Below are 23,085 nucleotides of genomic sequence, written 5' to 3' on the forward strand. Positions count from 1 at the left end.
AATGGTTAGTAGCATTTAGCTAAGACATTCTTACTGATGACAATTCTTAAAGAAAGGTTACTTCAAAATGGAGTAACCTCTTCACAAGTTAAACAAATAAAGAATAATTTCAATAGTTGAGATCATGAGTCAATTGAAGCTAGACCATCATGGAAGACTTGGAAGCACTGAACGACCGTTTAATCCTATTGTGGGGCTCCTCAACAGTGCCCACCCACGATCCTGCCTCATGAGATTCGAACCCAGAGCCTGTCAGTCTGCTGAGGAGTCCCACAATAGGACGAAACGGCCGTCCAGTGCTTTCAGGTTTTCCATGGTGGTCTAACTTCAATTGACTTATGATCTCAACTATTGAAATTACTACAATCTCTACAAAACCCCTTCTGAGACTAAAGAATAGTAACTAATTATTCACTTTCACCGATGTTAGTTCATAGTGAATATTTACAAGAAGAGCTAAATAATTCATAATTATACACAAATAAGCCAAAAGTGGCTGTGAATATGACTAACTATATCCTTTTCTTCAATCTTCGTTCTGATTTATCCATCAACAAAATAGATAATTTCAAAACGTTATTCATAATGACGTAATACATGAGTATTTCATGCATTTGCTCTACTTGTGTTCACGTTTATATATCATGTATATTCATGATAAAAACAAAGTAACAAGTTTGTTTCACTATTAATTTATGGTCACACTTTTGACATCATGAGGTGTGTTATGAAGATAAATCTTATCATACAAATGAGTTTGTAATAAAACAACTCTAAACAAGAAAAATGTATTAATTATTAATTTATATTATTAGACAATAATTCCATATTGTATACTGTTTATTATTGCAATGTGATCAAAGTATAAATTTGATTAGTTTAAGTAATAATGTCTTAAGTTCCTAATATTTTGTTCACATGTTCTGTGGAATTTACTGTATATTTGAGATATATATTATAATGGTCAATATACATGGTTTTTTTTTTGTAATCTTCTGTTAGATCTTTCGAGTTCTGATGTTATTTCCTACTTTATATATATATCCTTTTAAACTATATTCCTTATTTTGGATCTCCTATAACCATTGATATTATTACTTATTATTTCGGGATATGCTTACATGGAGCATGGCAATATCGTATCAATATACGTGTGTTTGTGTGTGTGTGCGCTTGGTTCTGTATTGTTGTTTATAACTTAATAACGTACCTAACCTTACAGTTTAGAGAAAAGTAAAAAAAAAAACGTATACATTCATACTGATTTTGAACAATCTCCTAAAACGTATTCATTCATAAGTATGTTATAGCCAATCAGTCAGTCATAAGCAACGTACTAACTTAACAAAAATGTAAATTGTTTCAATTCGCTACATCACATTAACACCTATCTACGTAACTGAAACAAATATTCATTGACTGTCAGTAAGGGATTGTGGAGATTGTTGAATTTCTTTTAAATCATAAACATATATAGGTTGGACAACCATTGAAAACCTGGATGTCCTAGTATAGGACTCTTCTGCAATACTCACCTCCGACTCCGTACGTAGCAATAGAACCTAAGAGCTTCGGTCTCATATGAACGCTTAAGTTTTAGACCACTGAGTTGAGATTCAGTGGTGTTAATGTCGAAGTCGAATCAATCCACGACACTAAGCTACCATCCTTCACTGTCGTCGGTCGGTAACTGCTTCACACCGACATAGTTTAGCTTTACTGGTCACAGCTTCCCACTAGAACCCCTTTGATTTCCTCTTGAAGCTAGTCACTAGTAAGAACACGATAATTATCATTAAGGGGTTGTACATTGACTCCACATTTCGGTTTACTTACTTACTTGTCGAGGCAAGCAGTGGTTGAGTCTATCTAATACATGTCTCGATTATCTTAGTCGATGAAGGTTCATGACATTATCAACGGATTTGTTATCTTCACATAGTACCCTGATTCTAACTCATTTTATATTAACAGGCGATAATATAATAATATAAATATCTTTTAATTTATACTTACCCTTAATGTTTCACATTATGCGAATGTTTCGTTGAGTACACTTGCGATCAAATATTTACACTGTTTCGTCTAACCTCGAAGACTAATTAGCGTAAATCATAATCTCTAAACTTACCGCTAACTAACATATCTGTGATGTCTTTGTTTTTTTAAAGGATATTTATATGAACGTGGTAATGTTTTTATTCAAGTTCTCCTTAAGTTTTTTTCACAAAGTACTTTCGTGTATATGGAGATTCCTTTTTTTTTACAGTTATTTCTCAACCTATTGTCACCAATCCATCGAATGTTTTCAATAATGCTTCACCGTGTAAAGAAACAGATGAAATTAAGAAAGAAAATCTTGTTTCAAACATCTCTTCAGCTAATTTGCCTCAAACTAATACTGCTTCTTCTAAATCATCTGGGCTATTCTCATTTTTACCAACTCCAGTATGTAGTAGTTCAGGTATAATGTTTGGGTCTGGACAAAGTCAAAATATCAGTACTGCTACTATCAATACTACGATAAGTTCTTCATTAAGTTCTCTTTTCACTCGTATACCATTGAACACTACAAGTGCAATAACCACAAATTCAGATACTACAACAAACCCAAATGTTACATTCAATAGTAGACCATTATTCGGTGCTCCAAATTTGGTTTCAGGTATGTACATTTCGTGCTTTCTTCATATCTATTCTTTTGAAGTAACTCAAAATGTAAATTTACGAGGCCTTTTGTTTAAGCATTAGTTATTCAAAGATTTTCATGCATCCTTTACCTCCGTTTTAGCCACTACCGTTGCTTCATCAACCTGCAGCACTGGTGCAAATATCTTTTTGTTTGGCAATCCAAATCAGACGTCTTCTACGATTAATACAGGATCTGTAACCACTGTTTCGCCTGCAAACACTGTTATTGGTCTCACTGGAACTCCTATTTCGAAAAGTGAGGCCTTCAATAAAACACCGACTACATCCGTCTTTTCACTTTTCGGTGGTGCTGCTTTCAGTACACCCGTTTCTGTACCATCTTGTGGAATCGCCTCTAATACACATGTGTCTACACTTTTTGGTGGATCTACTCCAACCACAACTATTCCAGCATTTCCAATGTTTGGTACCACAGGTAGATTAAAATACAAAGATTGGTTCATTTTAATTTTAATAATTAAAATGTAACTTATTTGTGCTTAAAACTTTTCATTTTCTTATAAGTTTTCGGTAAAGGTACTTCCTCGAGCGGGGGTTTATTCACTGGTACAAATGTTTCTTCGTTTCAAACTATAACTTCTTCCTCCATCCTACAATCACCTGGAGTAGCTGGTCTTTTCAGTGTTTCTAATTCAGTAACTTCGCCATCCACTCTAACCAGTACAACAACTACTATTGCTACTACTACTTCAGTGACTCCTAGTTTTTCTAGTCCATTTGGCTCTTCTGTTTTTGGAGGTAATTCCACTTTACCTGGACAGTCTCTATTTCAAAATACAACAGCAACTAATACTATTGCAACAGTGTCGTCATCGGCGGGCTTGTTTGGTACATTGGCCAATACATCAGTTGTCGGTGGTAACAAGCTGTTCAGTTCACAGCCGGCTACACAAACAAGTGGTTTTTTATTTGGTTCTCCGTTTAATGCTCCAGTGTCCGGTGGTGGTTCCAATCTATTTCAGGTCAATACTTCAAATCCTACTACCACTGTTTCGTCATCTACATTATTCGGTGCTAGTCTGTTTAATACGCCATCTGTAAATTCACCTGTAAATAACAATAACACTACTGCTGTATCTACAGTGCCAGGTTTGTTTCACTGTAGATAAATTCTAGTATTCAACTCTGTAAATGTTTTTGCTTCGATTTTTATTTTATTTCTGCCTCATATGTGGTTTCTTGACCTAGTCGTACTGAGTTTTTGTCGAATTCTGTTTTTGGGTCGAAATGGAAGTCTGTTGTTGTGAATTTACTTACTGACGTTGCTTAAAAAGTATAATATTTTGTTGCACTACACTCAACAGTCTTATAGTGCTTGTCTAGCTCATTGTTTCTTTTTTTCTCTACTATTTAAGTTCTTTTCATTCGCGTTAAAGTATTTATACAGTTGTATATTTTTGTTATGAATTCAACTTCTATATAAAAGGACCACTAATTTATTGAGTCCACTAATCATGAATTCGCCTAATCCATTATCACGAATGAACTTCGCTTTACCTGTTATAGTCACTAAAAATGCTGTGGCTGATACGGGCGCATGGAATTTCTTTCTACTCTCAGTCTGTCCACTTAGAATACGAGAATATACAGCTGATTTGCTCTGTATATTTCATGACATCATTTACAAGACCATAACATACAGTAAATGAGAAGTCACAATCTTTTTCATAACTAGTTCATTTTTAGTACAAAACCGATTTTGAGATAGTGAAGAAGATTTGTATTTCAGATAGATGACTTTGGTGGAGTTTCATTCTTTTAGTTAGATCATTTCACCAACATTGGACGTAGCTCAGAGAACGGAATTCTACCAGAAACAAAATTGAATAACAGGTACATAATCGCTTAACTGTATCTTTTAAATAGTAAAACGTGTATTAACAGTTAATGAGTTCAACGATAACCTATCAAGTTTGACAATATAAAAATATCGAAAGCAAATGCCTCACTAAGTACACTATAAAACATGTACAATAACCCTCATTTTTTCATTTATTCTCCAATAACAGTATTAAGTTACCTATGTTTTTATGTTTTTCTAAAACAGCACAAATTACAACTTCTAGTCTGTTTAGTTTCGTTTCGGGCACATCTTCATTATTTAGTGGTGCATCAATAACTTCTAACCAGGTGAATCCAACGGCTCCTGGTACCGGTCTTTTTGCAGCAGTGGCGACTGTCAATTCTCAACAGATTACATCTAATTCAACTGGTGGGGGTGCTGGCCTCTTCGGTATGTTTGTGTTTTTTGTTCTCGTTATATCGTATTCATTAAATTAAGACGTAGTGGCATCACACTCCATGAAGAGTCATTGACAGTTGAACGAGTACTCTGTGTCAATAAATAGAAGCTCCCTGTTTTTTGTCCACACGTTTGTCATAAATAATAGTTGAATAGTCGAATCGTAATTTGATATAGTCGGTTAATCAAAAGTAGCCAAAGGAGAAGGTCTCTTGGTTTCAATCAGAAGTGTCCTAAAGGAAAAATGCACATCATTGACTAAAAATGGATTGATTTTCCAAGGAGTAGAAAAAAATTTCCAGTTTCTACTTATAATTGACTGACTGACTTTAATGCATAAAAAATATCAATGGTTTTGTTGATGTGAGTGAATATTTTAAGTATTTTCAATCCTCTGGGAATACTGTAATCGAATCCCGCGAGCGGGATCGTGGATACGCATTGCTGAGGGGTCCCACAATAGGACGAAACGGCTGTCCATTGCTTCAAGGTTTTCAATAGTGGTCTAACAACAATCGGTTCATGATCTCAATCAAAAACTGTAATAACCGGCTAATTGATTCGATAGGGTTCTAGAATAAGTAAGATGATTAAAAAGGTTTTTCTCTCGGCATACACTAATCCCGCCTTTATATTGAAAGAGTCAGTTTCAGAATTTACAAACATCGATTAACTGACTGAAGAAACATATAGTATTATCAACTATTGTGATATATCTGGTACTTTAACGCTTCGTAGTTACTTTTTAATCACTTCTTCATTCATTCTGTCGTTTTCTTACACTTGAATGCTGTACAGAAGACAAATAACAAAGAGCGCGAAAGTAGAAATAAAAGTTTGTCTACCATTGTTAGTTGAAGTGATTTCTCCCTGTCTTCGGCCGTATCAGAGCATTAAAAGGCATCATTAGTAGAATGAAGAAATGGAAGTAAAAGAGAATAGCAAATTATTGACTTTTGAATCTGTATAAACTTTATTTGATTAACTAAGTGATAAGTCGTGTAGGTTGAACGCTATATACGATTCCTAAGCTATTTCGGTAACCCGCAGTCTAGAACTACACAGCGACTTGAACTCCAGAGAGAAGACACAAGAATGAGAGAAAACACTTTATCCCAAGGTTCATTCTTGTACAGAAAATCAAGGGTATTTATAGATGTTGGCGTCTGTTAAATCAACATCATATTTCAGCCAATCCGTTAACGTTACATTATGCTACCGATCGATGATAGCACGCCACGCTGGAATTCTCGAACGTTCCATCACACTCTGATTGGCTAGAACTCTTCGGCTCCTTTTGGGCCTCTGGAGGCTCCGTTGAAGTTCTCCGGAAGCCGACCCAACACTAAGATAGGGTACCATTATTTCTTCGCTTATCTTAAATACTTTTTTTACAATTTTTACTATGAATGTACCGTTTGTTCAAAAATACTGCTCAGTCTTGATATTTTCGCTCGATAAAGTGTAAATATTCTCGTAATGTTTTCACTGAAAACACTTGTAATCAATGTTGAACCGTACATGAAATAATCACGTTTTAGATATAACTTGTTGCTAATCTTCCTATGCAAAGAATTTCCCCTTTAGGTGTAACTTTATTAAAGCATTTTTCATGATTCGATTTTTCTTAGTTCTTTTTTCACATAATCATTGTGTTCATATGTGCTTTTTGTATTCGTCGTAAAGGTTCACCTATGGGATCCGATACAAAATCTACAAACAGGTGGGTAGCTGTTGAATGTTGTTACTTTCATTCAATAATGTGTATGTTAAATTGTGATTCGAATATTATAGCTTTCAACTGGAGAAACGTCAAAAATTCAAATTTCTACTTATTGAGATATCAAAAATATGTCATTGTTTTTTTATTAATGATTTTATCCTAGTTTTGTAAGTCCACATTCTATAATTAATTTCTAGTTGTCGTGACAGTATTAAGCGGTTTTTTAGTGTAACAACTCAGAACTGTCTCCTATGTCTTATCTTGTTCGTGTTGTGTTGTTGCATTTCATGATGTAAGTGATGTTTAACGTTGCCAGGTGACAAATATCTAATGACATTGGCTCCACTTCTATTTAAATTCTTATAATCAAAATGGCTAAATAACTGATCAGAAGAATAAAACTTTCTTTTTCCTTGTAAACTACTGTGCTTTTATACCCATATACTAGGTGCATAAATGAATGTAGTTGATTGTTAGATAACAAAATATGAAAGAGTAGGTGCTCACGATGAGATCCAAAGGTTTAGGATTCCATCCCCGGTGTGATGACGGATGCACACTTCTGGGGAGTCCCATTCTAAAATGAAACAGCTTCCCAGTCCTCTCTGGTTTCCAAAGATCATCTAACTAAGGTCAGATTGTAATGTCAGCCTTAGAAATCTAAGTGCTTTGATGATACGAGCACTGTCAATTACTAACCCCCTCATTCACTCTGAAATATTATTAAGCCTTGACTGTCAACAGAGGCTTTCATCTTATTGTCATATCAGTAACGTTGAATCGGTCCTCCCATACCTTTTCACCATTTTGTTTTGTTTTGTGTATCATGCAATCTGTAGAATTCTCTTTTCTTGTTATTTGTTTTGTCTTCAGTTTATTCTCTGTATCAAACTTAAGTCTTGGTGGGAATTCAAAACCTCGAAATCCCACACAAAATGCTTTTGGCAAACCGTTTGGTAACACAGCTTTTGCAAATCAAGGTTAGTTATTTGGTTTTGTGTGTGTGTGGAATTTCCCCATACGTTTTTGGACAAGATGTTGTTCGACTATTTTTTCTTTCAGCATAGTTATGATAAATACACTGTCTTGGTAATGACGTCGTTGTTTATCATACAAACATTTTTGTGGTAACAAATTAATCTCGATAAATCAACCAAAAATAACGCTTGATGTTAGTCTCTACCGTAGCTACTAACTTGACGTACAGTTGTGCTTACCCATTGTGATGACCACTGTTTATCCTCTTTCCTTACCGGTAGAGTATCTTATCATAGTATGTACAACTGGGCATTTGCAACACACTTTTAAGAACACTCACATATACTTAGGCTGACTGTTTATTGTCGATTTGTAAAGATTGTCTGGTTTATAATTCACATTGCAAATTGACTCTAGCTAGTTAACCAGTGAAAACCAGAGATCACTGAACAGGTGTTTCATAATTTGAAACACCTCAACTACATATAGCTGTAGGGTTTCTGAAGTTTACGCGCGTATAAGCTGGATCGTGCGCAGTAACTTTCAATTTTTGTAAAGCGGTATATTGATGTTTAGAATAATATTTTAGTCGAAGTCATATGTAATGAAACTGTTTTAACTCTATTACTGATAATTCTTGTCCCATAATGCAATATTTCTCAAAATTTCTATCAGAATAAGTCATAAACAATGTTGTTTTACTATTTTGAAATTTTCGTTAATTGCACTCACGTAAATTATGTCGCTTTAATGACTGGTTCTCAAGATATAGTCTTAACAATCTTCTAAGTTCATTGTTAATTGAGCTGGATGTTAAGAGATACTGAAAACGTCTTTCCTGAATCTTTAGTGTTTCTGTATGGGTCGAGATTTTAAACGATATATCAAGCTGTATATAGTATGTCATTAACACATCTTATCATTCGATTTTCCGTAAAATTGATGCAGATTAATTATTCCTGTTTTTTGGTCCGCCTTTTTATCTTTACTTTATCATTTAGCTAACTCTACTTTATTTGGTTCGCCTAATTCAAGTACACAGAATAATATTATTTCTGGAGCAAGTGCATCACTGTCAAGTCCTCAATCTGGTCTTTTCAGCAGTTCAATTTTAGGTTCATCTTTGTTTGGCTCTCCTACACCTGTTACTACAATGAGCGGAGGTGGTGGCGGGTTATTTAGTAATGTCGGAACAAATGTTAATCCAGGAACAGGTTTATTTGGTACACAGACACCTACTACTGGCGTTGGTGGTTTTGGAAGTTCACCAACTTTTGGCAGTCCTGCATTTGATAAACCAGTTGGACAAGGTTTATTCGGAATGAATGGTCCCGGAGCATTTAATTCTAGTGGCGGATTATTTGGTTCAACTGGGCCCTTGTTCGGTGGTGGTGGTGGTTCTAACCCCGCACCTGTAGGTGGTGGATTGTTTGCCTCGTAAGTTGACAGTGTTCTTTGCGTTGTCACTACGTTTCTTAGATTGTTTCTGTTATGACGCATGGTGTTGGAGAATAAAATACTGATACACAAATTTCTGATAAAAAAAACTCCCAAAAGACTAAGAGTAAGAAAGGTTTATTGGGCTAAACTGATACACATACATAATACTCATATATATATATATATATATATATATATATATATATATATATATATATACTATTTAGAAAATGAAACAATTTCTTGACCAATCATCTGTACTTGTCGTTAAAAGATTTTATAATTGGCACAACGTTTTGGTCTTCTCATTCGGTGGATTCTGATTAGCTTTATGTATTACTTTCCCCTCCTGGAAAACAGATTCAGCTTCTTGAATTTAGATAAATTCTAAGCACTAATTAGATGCGTTTCAAGATGTATCACTGCTCTATTCGAAACAATGTACAAAGTGTTGTACAATTATTTTGATAGCTTAGTGATAGAACATCACATCACTTGTTACATGTACTCATAGTTTATATGGAATTACAGACAATTAAAACACTTCTTGTTCTCTTATGAATCTTTGAAAACCTCATCGATGGTGTGTCGAATTACCTTATTGATATATCCAAACGAAGATTGAAGGAATGATAACTCAAGGCTGTGGGTAGAGAGAAGCTAACGTATAGTGGACCAATGAGAACTTAACCGTCGACTTAAGGTTAATAATGCTAATCAGACATGCAGTTATTCAAACCAGAGAAACTAAGCTATAGAGTGAATAACAGACTAAATTGGAAGTCAGATTCTGATTGGTGATTTGGCAGGTGATTTTGATTACCATCCACAAGACATAATCTATTTGCAGATCAATCTAATGTCAATGATTTGAATCCTGTTCTCCATCCCGATCTCGATAACCGTGAATTTTTATTTGTAACTGTAAGGTCGAATACTGAAGTTTATTTTATACATTCATCTGAATGACAATTCTGTTTGTATTTGGCATCTTTCAAATTAACTTTTTTCAGAAACAGTTTTAAGTTAACTCATCATTGGTTAACAATCATTATTTTTTTCTACTTCTCCGTCCTAACTAATAAGTTTTGTCGATCGAGTTTGTAATGTATGATCATGATACAAATAAATTTGATATTTTGTTAAACTGTATAAGATGAGTCTATGATTTGCGAACGACCTTTAAGCGACTCTGAAGTGGTCTTGAGAATGTTCGCCTACTTACTAGGGCTAAATGCGGGTTATAAAGCAGTGTGTAGAATAAGGATTATAATTTACATTTTATGGTAAGGGTTTAGATTTACTGTTTTCATCACGAATCTACATCAGCTAAAATGTCAAAACACTGTTTAGACAAATGGGTGAGTGGATTTCGCGCCAAAATTCGAGACCTGTTATCCTGAATCCGATTGGTTCGTCCAGACATAGTAGTTTCGCCACCCATCAGTATATGTCTGTATGTATATCTGCAGCTTTCAGTACGTTCATACACCTCTCATATGTTCAATCTTTATCAAGTAACCAATAAACCAATCATAAGAGCTATTCAAGCTTCAATGCATCCGTTTTAGAGCTATATTATTATTTTTAATAATCAGTTATTATTAACTAGTCGATTCATTTTATTTATTTATCAATTTTAACTGTTATATCTTGTTTATTTTACACCTTATTCATTGTAGTTTAGGGAGTAAATCAGATAATTTAAGTTTTGGATCACTTGCTCAAAACTCACCACCTGGTGGAAATATCCCTGCTTCACCTTTTGGTATGTTTTAATCTTACTCTAAATTTATCTATATATATATATTATATATATATATATATATATATATATATCCGAACAATATTGTCTGGTGTGAAAGTAGAGTGAAAGAAACCTAAGGGTAGCCAAAAACAAAACGCGTAATCAATTCATGAAGTCATTGACAGTTGGGATGGACTACCTTGTTGAGGTCTGTGTGAATATTGTGATTAGTGGTTAGAGACTGAATGACATGGGACAGAATTGTTCACCGTTATCCAGGCGTATTCACTCCTCGTCTTCCTTTAGAACTTGAGCCCCGAAATATCCATTTACCTTATTTTTTCTTTCTGTATCTAGTCTTTTCTATTATTACTGATACTACTATTGCCTTTACTACTCTAGAATCTTTCATGATAATTCTATGCTACTGTACTAATGTGGCAGGACAACTTGAATCGATGCACATGTGTCAGATTCTACAATGTACATGACTGATTAACTATTTATCAACTGATATGACCGATTTCATAGTACCACCAATTTACGATGAACATAAAGAATATCAAAAGCTATCACCTAGTTTATGACCACAAAGAAATTAAATTTACAGTTGTGGAAATTTTACAGAATGTTGAATATCATTTCCATTGTAGTAAAAGTCTCCACAGCACGTATTTACTACTCAAACATGAATCAAACCCAAGACCTTGAGGTCTTTCACTGAATATTTGGTGATTCGAACCACTAGGTCAACAGAAAACCCTGAACTTAGTTTACGTACTAGTTGTTATATTTTCAATAAGATATATTTGTTAATTCGAATTAACTACTACTGTTTCTCATAGGACTCAAATGACTCAATAGTAACATATGATTTGACTGTGACAAACGAAATGTTTATCTAATTAAACTAAATTGACATTATCTTCAACTGAATCAATTTAATTTCAATCTACACTAAAACCTAAATAAATATGATGTTTGATTACCCTTGACTGATCTATGAGTGTTAGAACAAATCATTCATGTAATCCTAGAAGCATGAAATAAAATGTCAAATATTGGAAAATTGTATCTTATCATACAATACTTCACGTCAAATTACTCGCACATTTCATGATCACGCTATATAACAAAGTCATGCATTAAACTGGAAATATTTTCTGGAGAACATTTCTATTTCCACTCTGTTCTAATGTGGCAGTAATGTGTTGTCTCAGTCAGCTACAACGTAGGACCAGGCACATATATGCATCGGTACAAATTGCCATACCGCATTAGCACAGCAAGATGAACACCGGATTCAAAGAAGTAGTTAATTCAGTGGTGGTAATATATAAAAGAAAGATTGCATATAAGGATATAGTACATGAAGAAAGAGTTGGTTAGTAGAAAGAAAGATATGAAGTGATTTTAATATCACGGTTTAAAGGAAGAAAAATAGTGTATACATCTACGCCAGAGTTTTCAACCATTGGTTACGATAGTCGCGCATATCCCAACCAAGTAGTCTACATCTGTCGATATGGCTTAGACTAGAAATTAGTAACTTTGAGCACTGATGCTATGTTTTGGTTTGTCTGTCCCTAACTTTCAACCGTCTCCAACATTAAATTGTAAGAAGTAAAGATCATTGATTAACTTGTGAAATTTTTTTTGCAATACCTTAATATAGCTACTCGTTTGTGTAGAGCAATGAGTTAGTATTGAACGCATTCGATATTCTACAATTAGGTGGATGTTTCATTCTTTAACTTCTAATCAAACAACAAGGGTCTTTCATTGAACCCCGAAGCCGATAAAAGTTCTGTTTAATGCGAGCACCTAAAATTCTATTTAAGTAACTGATTTATCGTAGAACATTAAACTGTACCAAATGAGTTGCATATGTCAGATAGAATTCCAATCACTGAATATTTATGATGATGAACAGATCCCTCAGTCGTTAAGGCGTTCAATTTTCTAGGTTTAATTCTCAGGTCTGAAATCCATTCTTCACCCAGCTAGATTTGATATATAGAATAGGTGCTACTAGCTCTCACACTCAAAACCAAATTCACAAACATTTGCTTATCATATTGGTTAATTTAACACTTAGATTATAAGTTATAATTTAGTGTTGTAAGTGGTTTAAGGTGGACATAATAGTTATCAATTGCTTTCTGTTTTTCAATTGTTGTTAAACTAAAATTAGTCCATGATGTATTAATTATAAATCTTTGGTTTCTGTTTGTACAGTATACTAATTACCTTCATACTTTAAACTAAACTAATTCAATATCATATGACTCCTAGGCTTGTTTCATTGTTTTTCTTACTAGTAAAAAGTATTTTCCATTATTTATTAGATGATAAATAAAAAGTATTTCTCAAGGTCACATTGAGGTTACTCTTAGCATGAAAAATAATAAAAACTCACGTCAGTCAATATTGTTCTGTAGTTAAGTTTTTATTCTTTTTAAAACTATCAGTCAACATATTAGAAAAGAATATTTTCTAGACATTAATCCTATTGAATAAAGGTTTTTCATAGATGTGTAAGGTTCTCCTTTCCTTATGACGGACAAATAGAAAGCTTCTAACGCTGAGCTCCTATATTTGAGATCGTTTCTGTGTTAAGAGGGAAGTCCAAGGCAATAGTCGCAATCAGTTAGTCGTTGAATAAAAGGGCTGACTACTCAGAATCGTTCACAATGGTCCTCAGTTGTATTCATTCTTTATCATTCTCAATATCTGGAGTTTCAATATTCTTTCATACAATACATTTCCATTACACCTTATCGAACCATACTCATTACTTAATCTCGGTCACTATCATAAATACTCCAGTTATTTTGACTTGGTTGCTAATGGGAGCTGATAAATTGCGTTACCACACATATCATACTTTATTTTGCTTGTCATTGATTAATTGATTGATTTCTCCGCTGTTAATATATATGTTTGTGCATGAAGAATACATAATTTACAAATATAAGTTTCAAATGACGTTAGGCTAAAAATACATATTTTTATTCATTTGTAATTAACGTGATTTAAAGTCTTTGGATTAAACGTCAAGTTACCAGATTCATCTATTGAACCTTGGTTGTCAAACTGTGGAACTAAGGCATATTGTGCTGTGCAGATAGCTCTGTTTCAATCCACAAGATGTCTATAATCGCTAGTGAGAGATTTTAGGTGATATAATTCAAAGTTAGTTGCCGTTGGTACACATACTACTCTGTTATTCAAGACAAATTTTTAAGGATATGAAATCTGTTAATGAGGATGCGCGTCTTCGTCGTCTGGAGCGGTTGGACCATGTGTTACATTTGCTAACATGGAAACGCAATGTTGGAGCATTTTAAAAGAAATTTATCTACGGTCAATCCATAAAGTCGTTGACTGTTGATTTTACTCATGTTGATAACTGCAGACTAGATAGATTGGTTTGAGGCATTGCACGATATAGTTTGAAGTCGATCATATGAACTCAGCTTAGTTTACCTTTTGTTTTCTCTTTGATTTTCATGTTTTGGAATTTTCCCCTTTTTTGGTTCCGCGTATTCATCTTGTCTACCACCAATGATACTATTCTTACAACAACTGCATAACTAGTTTTGATGTGATAACCTCTCCTGGGTGTGGTGATATGATGTAGTAGCTTGAGCTGATGTACATATATGTCAGTTTTTAGGTTGTTTATGCGCTCTAATCATAATAATAACTGTTGTTATATAAACTATCTGTTTACCTAATAGTCAGTTTGTTTTATTTATTTGAGCAGATGTTTGTAATTAATATGTCCCATACTAGGACGAAACGGTCATCCAGTGCTTTCAGGTTTTCCATAGTGGTCTAGCTTAAATCTACTCATGAATTCAACTATTAATTAATATGTATTTATTATTTGTGTTATTATTATACGATGTGATTTGTTGAAACTGTTTTTTTTATCTTCCTCTTCAAACTTATACAGGTACTAGTCCTTCATTTACTCAAAGACGTGCTTGACAGAACTCAGATCTTAATATTTTTCATCTTTATACAATATTATCTTGTTGATATGAACCATTTGTTTTCTATCTTGTAACTCGATAACAGTTACCAAAAAAACTTATGAAAAATTTTATGTAAAATTTCTTGCATTTTGTAATCTATTGATATTGTTTAATGTTAAATATCAATAAATCTGTTTGTTTTCTGATGATAGCTTTGATTTTTCTCTCTATTTATGTATTTAATTCGATGTATGCACTTTAAAAAGAAAGAAGAACGTATCGTTTGTTCGTGGTTGTGAAGCTTGAATTCTCTTTGAGATCGTAAATCCAAATGAATTAGACACCCATAAAAAACCTGGTAGCACTGGATAGCTGTTTCGTTCTAGCATGGTGCTCCTCAGTAATGCATATCCATGTCTCTATCACCGAGGACTTTCGGACTCACACATAAGTGCTTAACCTCTAGATCGCATCTAATGATTAAGCATTCATGCATGAGACAGGAGATTCTGAGTTCAGTCCTTGGTGGTGGGGGTCGTAGATCCGCATTGTTGAGGAGCTCCATGCTAGGACGAAGCAGTTTTCGATGCTTGTCTAACTTTGGTTGACTTGTGGTCCCAATAATATTCAGCACTTTTCTATAACGCTCCATGTAGAACTATTTTTGTTAGTTTTATATTGTCTCAGAAAATCTGTGTATGATGGTTGTTGTTACTGATTTTGTCATTATGCGTGTATATGTGAGTATATTTATTTAGGTCAATGATTCAGACTTGTCTTGATTAATTTGGAAAGGTTTATCATCACGTTCTCAATTTTTTTGGTTAATTTTCCTCTTCCTGTAAATCAGAAGAGTTTAGGTGACATATTATTCACATAAACGGCCTCAGTAGTACAGCTGCATTTATTTATGATTTTTCTGTAAATCGATAAACGCGACAGTTCGTTCTGTTCCACCTATCAGTTCTTTTTTCCCTATTTTATGTATTTTTTGAGTTTTGTTAGGTTGATCGACCAAATTGTGCTACATGGCGACCAGCCAGCTATCACACACACTAAAATGCACCTCTGAGCGCATTTAAATACTTTAGTTTGACCAACTATGTATCATCTATCAAACACACACACCACATATAGTTTATGGATAAATACATGAAACTTATTTTATTGACTTGGATATACATTTTATATTAAATGTTGATCTCCGTGTACAAAATATTAAGTGTATTCTCATCCTTGTTTCACCTTTTTCAACTTTGTACAAGGCAACCTCTCCAGTAGCAAAAGCTCCACATAGTGGTGCAATTAAAAAACACAATCAGAACACCAGTAATAAACATGATGGATTTCGCTCAAAAACTGTTGTCGGTGCTCCTCCATTAGACTTACAGTTATTACGTCGACATATGTCTATCTCTCAGTCGCCTGTTGGGACACCAGTTACATTTTATTCAAAGGCAAAAATCTATTGGAGTCAAGTTCCAGCTACAGTTGACGGAATGTTATCAGGTTATACCTCGTTAAATGTCCCGGATATTGCAGATTCTGAGATATTTCTCGATGAATTCGGACCATCTACTACAGCGTACGCATTAGATTGTGGTGCTGGTATTGGACGTGTTACTAAACAATTATTATTACCACGTTTCTCTATTGTTGATATGGTTGAATTGACACAATCATTTCTTAATCAAGCAGAAGAATATATTGGACCCGAAGATTTTCCTAGAGTTGGTGAACGCTTCTGTATTGGTTTACAAGTAAGTATTTTTACAATTTTTCATTAAAACAATGTGTATGGGGACATGGAAATATGTAAATTGTTTCCCATTTTATCAGAATATGTTTTAAATTCAAGGTATTTAACATCGAGAGATAAATATATCGTAAATTCCTAAAAATGTCACTTTTTATTGTACAAATGTTTCTCATTATCTAAACGATGTACATATAACTTTTTAGAATTATGTGTATGAAAATCAATAACATATTTTGTCACAGTTGTACTTTAAGAATCTGATTACTGAGTGATGATGTTTTAATTTCGACTGTAAAGACAGTCCATCAGTCCATTACATAATCTGCTGACATTATTTTATCTTACAATTCATTCAATAATAAACTAATTTATATCATTACTAATGAAGGTTTGAATTATCCGATTATTGATATTTAAGACTGAATTATGATTAGTCTTTGTTAGCATATGTTTATCCTTTGCGCATTGCTTCAATGTCGTCATTTTTAAACATTATTTTCTAGAATAGATAGATAGCAGTGTAACTGTGAGTGTACACATTTCGCCGTATTTAAAACTCATCAACTGTATGTATCTGTATTCAAGTGTTGATATTCACATTGGGTCTTTAACTGATGATATAAACATCATATTCGTAAAAAAAGTTGATGACTATCTAAACTCAGTAGTTTATTGGTTAACGTTTTAGCGTTTGAACCAACAAACACTAGATTCGAACTTTAGTATGAGTATTCACATTGGGGTGCCGCTACATCCAACTGACGAAATTAAAATGAGACGAAACGTGGATCTTAGATTCCACTAGTAAATGGAAGCAACTTATTTTTGTGAAAACTATTGTGTGATTAGCGAAAGTCAAATATTTTAATCACAATCATGTTGATATACTTTTTCATATCCAGTATCTATTTAAAAAGATATTTTTTAAGGTTATGATTTTAATACCTTCCATACACAAAACATGTGTCCGGAAAAATATGTTCGTGAATACCTTGTTGGATAACATTTCCCTTCATTGACTACAGTCAGTCAGCTACAACGTAGGACCAGGCACATATATGCATCGGTACAAATTGCCATACCGCATTAGCACAGCAAGATGAACACCGGATTCAAAGAAGTAGTTAATTCAGTGGTGGTAATATATAAAAGAAAGATTGCATATAAGGATATAGTACATGAAGAAAGAGTTGGTTAGTAGAAAGAAAGATATGAAGTGATTTTAATATCACGGTTTAAAGGAAGAAAAATAGTGTATACATCTACGCCAGAGTTTTCAACCATTGGTTACGATAGTCGCGCATATCCCAACCAAGTAGTCTACATCTGTCGATATGGCTTAGACTAGAAATTAGTAACTTTGAGCACTGATGCTATGTTTTGGTTTGTCTGTCCCTAACTTTCTTCCAACCATCCCCAACACCAGTTAGCATTGCACGTCGTGATAATCGGTTGTCAGGCATACGCAATACGCGGCCCAACCATCTCATTCGATGAAGATTCACAACCTCATCAACTGATTTACCATCATTCCCTAATACCCTGTGTCTAACCTCACTATTAATTTTCCGGTGATCCCAGCAGATGCGAGCAATATTTCTGAGGCATCTGTGGTCGAATACTAGTAGCTAACGCATATATTCTACTCTTAATGGCCATGTTTCGCAGCCGTAAAGTAGGACAGAACGAACTGCCGTGTAGTATACTCGTCCTTTTTTGGTTGACGGATATCTCACCTTTGTCATAGCTGACGTAAGTTGGCAAAAGCCAATCCAGCTGGACCAGCTGTCCTTCCTCGTTTCAGATTAACTATAGGCTTTTCAACTTCAGCTAGAGTTGGAGGATCTACTTCAATGTTCCATTCACACTGCCTGAGAATGGAGGGTACTAAAATGTTCTGCCCATTGTTCTAAATTTCTGTACTGGGAGCAGATGAGAGTGTCGTATTTTTCCGAAATAGTCTGAACTGTACTCGACTTATAATTCCAGTTTTTTTTATTAGTCTGTAGGGCTGTCTTGTGTTCCCTATAGCCTCCGCCTTTTCCATCTCTTTTGCTTTCGTTGCCCACCACTGCTCACGATCATTCCTTAGACTTTTGCTTAACCTAGATCTGATTTGTTTATGCTCTTCATCATGTTCAGAGCCTGATGGGATGAGTTTACGAGAATCCATCAGTGCAATAGACCTTGAAGAAATCCATTGGTTCTTTGTAACTCTGTGGCTTAAATCGCTAACAGATGTCACATCTGGTTCAGCCTCGTTTTCAAAACTACCTATGTATGACCTCAGTTGTTCCTGGAACCTACTTTTGGTTTCCTCGTTACTCAGTTAAGTTCTAGTAGGTCTTTTTAATGTGGCTTTTTTGCGTCCAGTGAGGCGCAAGCGGATGCGTGCCCGTATTAGGGCATGGTCAGAATCCAAGCAGGTACTCTAGAATGATCGACAATCTTCTACCGACCCTCTCCAACGATGACTGATGACAATATGGTCTATTTGAGTCCATCGTTGGTTTGGTGCAGTAGGTCGCCATGTTAGACGATGTCTCTCCTTATGCTTAAAATTTGTGTTTGCTAAAAATAAACGATTGTCTGAGCACAGTTGCAGCAGACGATCACCATTATCTGTTCGTTGTGCCGGTATACAAAAATACTCACCTAAATGCCTTTCTTTTTGGTTTAAGCTACCTATCTGTGCATTAAAGTCACCTGGTATGAGTACTATGTCTGAACGTTTAGCTTTCTAAAGTTCAGATAGCTTTCTGTAAAATTCATCTTTCACTTCATCTGAGCTGCAGTCGGTGGGAGCGTAGGCAGAAACAGTGAAAAGGCAACGACGCATGTCCCTGTCCTTCCGAGTTCTTACAGAGCCGTTTAGCCGAACAGCACATAGACGACTGTTAACGGGGATCCACTCTAACAGTGCTTGTTCCGCCCTCATGCTTAGTGCTACGCCTACACCTGCCAGTCCACGAGAACTGGCCTTCGGGTCACCAGGTACACGGAGGGTGTATCTCGTTGGTTCTCCATGTTGCCAAGGTGAGGTCAAGTGAATGACCACACTAGGATCCTGTATGCGTGTTTCGGAGACACAGCATACATCAATGGTACGAGATTCTAGGGTTCTAGCCAAGGAAGCCTGTTGACGTATTTGACATAGGGTGCGTACGTTGAAGGCTCCAATGTGTAGTTTGGAGCGAGGTTTCAGTAGACCTAGGACAGTGTTTTGAGCGCTAGAATCGTTGGCTATGGTGACACTTGAGGAGGAAGCCGAAAGAGGAAGTTCAGTGTTGAAAGTCGATGTGGGAGGAATAATAGGAAGTGAGGACGGAGGTTGATTATGAATACAGTGGTCTTGTGTACTGTTAGAGGTATGAGAGCGGTTATCACTCCCCGGTTGCCCACTTCGTGGAAGGGTTTCTCTGGAAGTACCTGAAAAGGAAATTGGATTATGGGTGGTCTTAGTGACCTGAGAGCGTGACCGCAGTGTTCAAGTGACAACTGCTTGAGGTCTGTCACACACGACCTTTTCATGGGTAATTTTTGTGTTAGCTCCGTACTTGTTGAGACCTTACCGCCGGAGACGGATATCCGTGGGATAAGGTGATGTGTGCATTTTTAGGGTCGACCTTTTCTAACCCCACCCCTCCTTGTGGGAAGGCAGCATCGCTGTCATGCTGGTTGTCTGAAGGGAACACCTTACTGCTGTCACACCTCTGTACAGTCAGCAGTACGACTTCGCCTTCGGACCTTGGGTTTGTTGCTTTTAGTCTTACCGCTCTTCAACCGACCTGTCTGATATAGTAGGACCTTGAGGAACGGTTGTTCCAGTCAGTATAGCTCGGTTGCTTCATCACGATAGGCAAGCCCGACCACCATGTCAAGGCAGCAACAGCGGTCGGGCTCATTGACTATAATAATTAACTGTCCGATAATTTCCTCACTAAACTCTGTGTGTATATATATGTGTGTAATTTTATTGCAATTGTATCCATGAATTTGTGAAAATTCTATCATTTCTTTCAAAATTCCAGGACTTTACTCCACCAACTGGTCGTTATGATCTAATTTGGATTCAGTGGGTATTAGGCCATTTATCAGATTTAGCTTTGTTAGCCTTTTTAAAACGTTGTGCTCATGGACTTTCTCCAGGCGGTGTAATTGTAATTAAAGAAAATATCACTTCACCTGGTGGACACGATGAAAAATCAATCATGAATTCAGAAGAAATCGATTTCGATGAGATCGATAGTAGCTATACAAGATCACGATCAACTTATATAAGAGCTTTTATGGATACTGGTTTAACATTAATTGGTGAACGTGCTCAAACAAATTTCCCGTCATCATTTTATCCAGTAAGGATGTTTGCATTATCATATAACGGTGATCCTAAAGCATCTCCTACAAAATCTTTGCCTAAACCACTACCAACTATAAGTGCTTAATTTCTCTGTTTTGTTTTCTTTTTTTTTAAATATTGTCTCACTGCTATCGTTACTGATGTATGTGTCTGCCTGTGTACATTCGATTCTTTTCCGTAAAATTTACATTTACACTTGTCTTTACCCTCATCCTCTCTCCTTCTGTGTTTCTTCATTACTACATTCTGGCGTTTTCTTGTTTAAATTAAAAATATATTATCTATTTGGTCAAGTATATCCTTCATGTTACAAGTACGACAGGAGTGTGTACTAATCTGTGAATGTAAACAAAAAAAAAGAAAAAAACGATATTATTTTTTTTATTTTATAGTAATTATCTCTTCAAATAAAATTCATTTGGATTTGTGCTCCCACAACTACACGCACACAGACACACATACATACACTCTTTGTGTATATGTATAATTGAAATATGAATAGTCCTATTTTCTTTTGTTTTACTGCTGTTCTACTGTTGTTGTTGTTGTTTTTTTTTTGTACTTACCCATGTATTTCACTTTGAGATGAAATGGTCTTGTTTATAAAATTTTTTTTTGCTATTGACAATTGAAATTCCTTTGAGATTATTTTTTGTTGAAAATTAACTTTTTTTTACACATATATATATATATATATATATATATATATATATACATGTATACTACATTTTACTATGAAGTAATCATTGGTTTCACCTATTACATACAACGAAATTCATATGAGATTTGTTAACTATTTAATAACAGACTTTTTTTCCCCTCAGCATCTTGTTATTATATTACCATTGGGGTATATCATCGTCGGGTATATATGATGTTCCCTGTGTAATTAATTGTGATGTATGTTAGCAGTATGACTTCAGCTTCCGACCTTGGGTTTGTTGCTTTTAGTCTTTTAGTCGGTTAATAGAAGTGTAAAGTAATGAATTATTCATGCATGAAAAGAAACATAATTTTGGCGAGATTATAATTTATGGATGAACCAATTAGGTATAAGATAACAGGTCTTGGATTTCAGCGCGAAATTCACCCATCCATTTGGCTAAATAGAGTTTTGGCATTATAGCTGATATCAGTTCGTGATGAAAACCCTAAATCTGATTCCTAATACTAACCATCAACTGTAAATCATAATTCTAATTACTCACATTGGTTTATAACCCTCATTTGGTCCTAGTTATCAGGTGAGGACCCTCAAGGTCAGTTTAACGTCACCATAATGTTTTTAAAACAAGAGTGCAATGGATAAATTGAAGGTGTGAGGTTCGGTGAATGCGATGTATCAAGCATTTTCGGTTATTTTTCTGTCTATTTAGTGAGTAAATATTGTATAGGAATTTGATTTTCTTTGAGGGTTTCATTTCAAGAATATGACGTTGTCTTACTTTGTTATGAAGTCATCAGCGTAGTGCTTGATAGGTCATACCGGATGAAGAACACAACTAAAATGAAAGCTTAAGGTTGAAATGAAATTTCCAATGGAAATTGCACACTCAGTAAATGGACAGAGCAGTGTTTGATACCACACTTTCCTTAAACATTTAAAGACAGGTGGTTAACCTTACATGTTAAATATCACGTTCAGGTCATAAATAATTTTATATGTAATTTACGAGATCGTATGGCACAATCTAGGTTATACAACATTATGGACAGTTTGTTTAGTGTAAGTTGTGATGTGTGTTATGTTCTTATGCCCTGGTAATTATTACCTGACAAAATTGTCAGTCATGACACTGACTTATACGACATTGGCACTGTACCAAACCAATGACGCGTTAACCAGCACGAGCAGCCTAGAGTGAACTCACCTTATTGGTTCTTCTTGCCAAGCCCTGCTCGTTTGAGTCCAGAACACAGTCTCGGATTCCACTGCATAAATCATGTTTTAAGACATATGTAGTTTATATACAAGCAAATCAGACCGCATCGTACCATAAAATAGAAAGTACCAATTATACAAGATCAGGCCAAAAGTGAGTGTGAGATAATGTAACTAATAGATTGGGAATAACTTAAGAATAGTAAGTTGTATAATGATAGTCAATATGTCAAATGAAAGCTTGTCATAAGATAAATAT

The 23,085-nt window shown here is 35.0% G+C and overlaps 2 protein-coding genes across 2 annotated transcripts in view; both read left to right on the forward strand.

The window, feature by feature from the left end:
* NTMT1_1 (N-terminal Xaa-Pro-Lys N-methyltransferase 1) overlaps positions 1-15,035 on the forward strand; it is a 38,744-nt gene extending 23,709 nt beyond the window's left edge. Inside the window, exons 14-22 of the mRNA XM_051218382.1 lie at positions 2,270-2,665; positions 2,792-3,127; positions 3,217-3,801; positions 4,760-4,945; positions 6,641-6,677; positions 7,551-7,657; positions 8,657-9,092; positions 10,778-10,863; positions 14,804-15,035. Coding sequence (XP_051073119.1) covers positions 2,270-2,665; positions 2,792-3,127; positions 3,217-3,801; positions 4,760-4,945; positions 6,641-6,677; positions 7,551-7,657; positions 8,657-9,092; positions 10,778-10,863; positions 14,804-14,838 — 2,204 coding nt within the window. The 3' untranslated portion in view covers positions 14,839-15,035. The remainder of the gene's footprint in view (positions 1-2,269; positions 2,666-2,791; positions 3,128-3,216; positions 3,802-4,759; positions 4,946-6,640; positions 6,678-7,550; positions 7,658-8,656; positions 9,093-10,777; positions 10,864-14,803) is intronic.
* A 488-nt stretch (positions 15,036-15,523) lies between these two features.
* Positions 15,524-21,758, forward strand: NTMT1_2 (N-terminal Xaa-Pro-Lys N-methyltransferase 1; the record flags this gene model as incomplete). Its single annotated transcript, XM_051218383.1, has 3 exons — positions 15,524-15,565; positions 16,091-16,585; positions 20,616-21,758. The coding sequence occupies 3 exons, from the start codon at positions 15,524-15,526 to the stop codon at positions 21,027-21,029; spliced, it is 951 nt and encodes a 316-aa protein (XP_051073120.1). The 3' UTR covers positions 21,030-21,758.
* Between the last annotated feature and the right edge of the window lie 1,327 nt (positions 21,759-23,085).

This window comes from Schistosoma haematobium, chromosome 1 (assembly GCF_000699445.3).
Source record: "Schistosoma haematobium chromosome 1, whole genome shotgun sequence".
Taxonomy (NCBI): domain Eukaryota; kingdom Metazoa; phylum Platyhelminthes; class Trematoda; order Strigeidida; family Schistosomatidae; genus Schistosoma; species Schistosoma haematobium.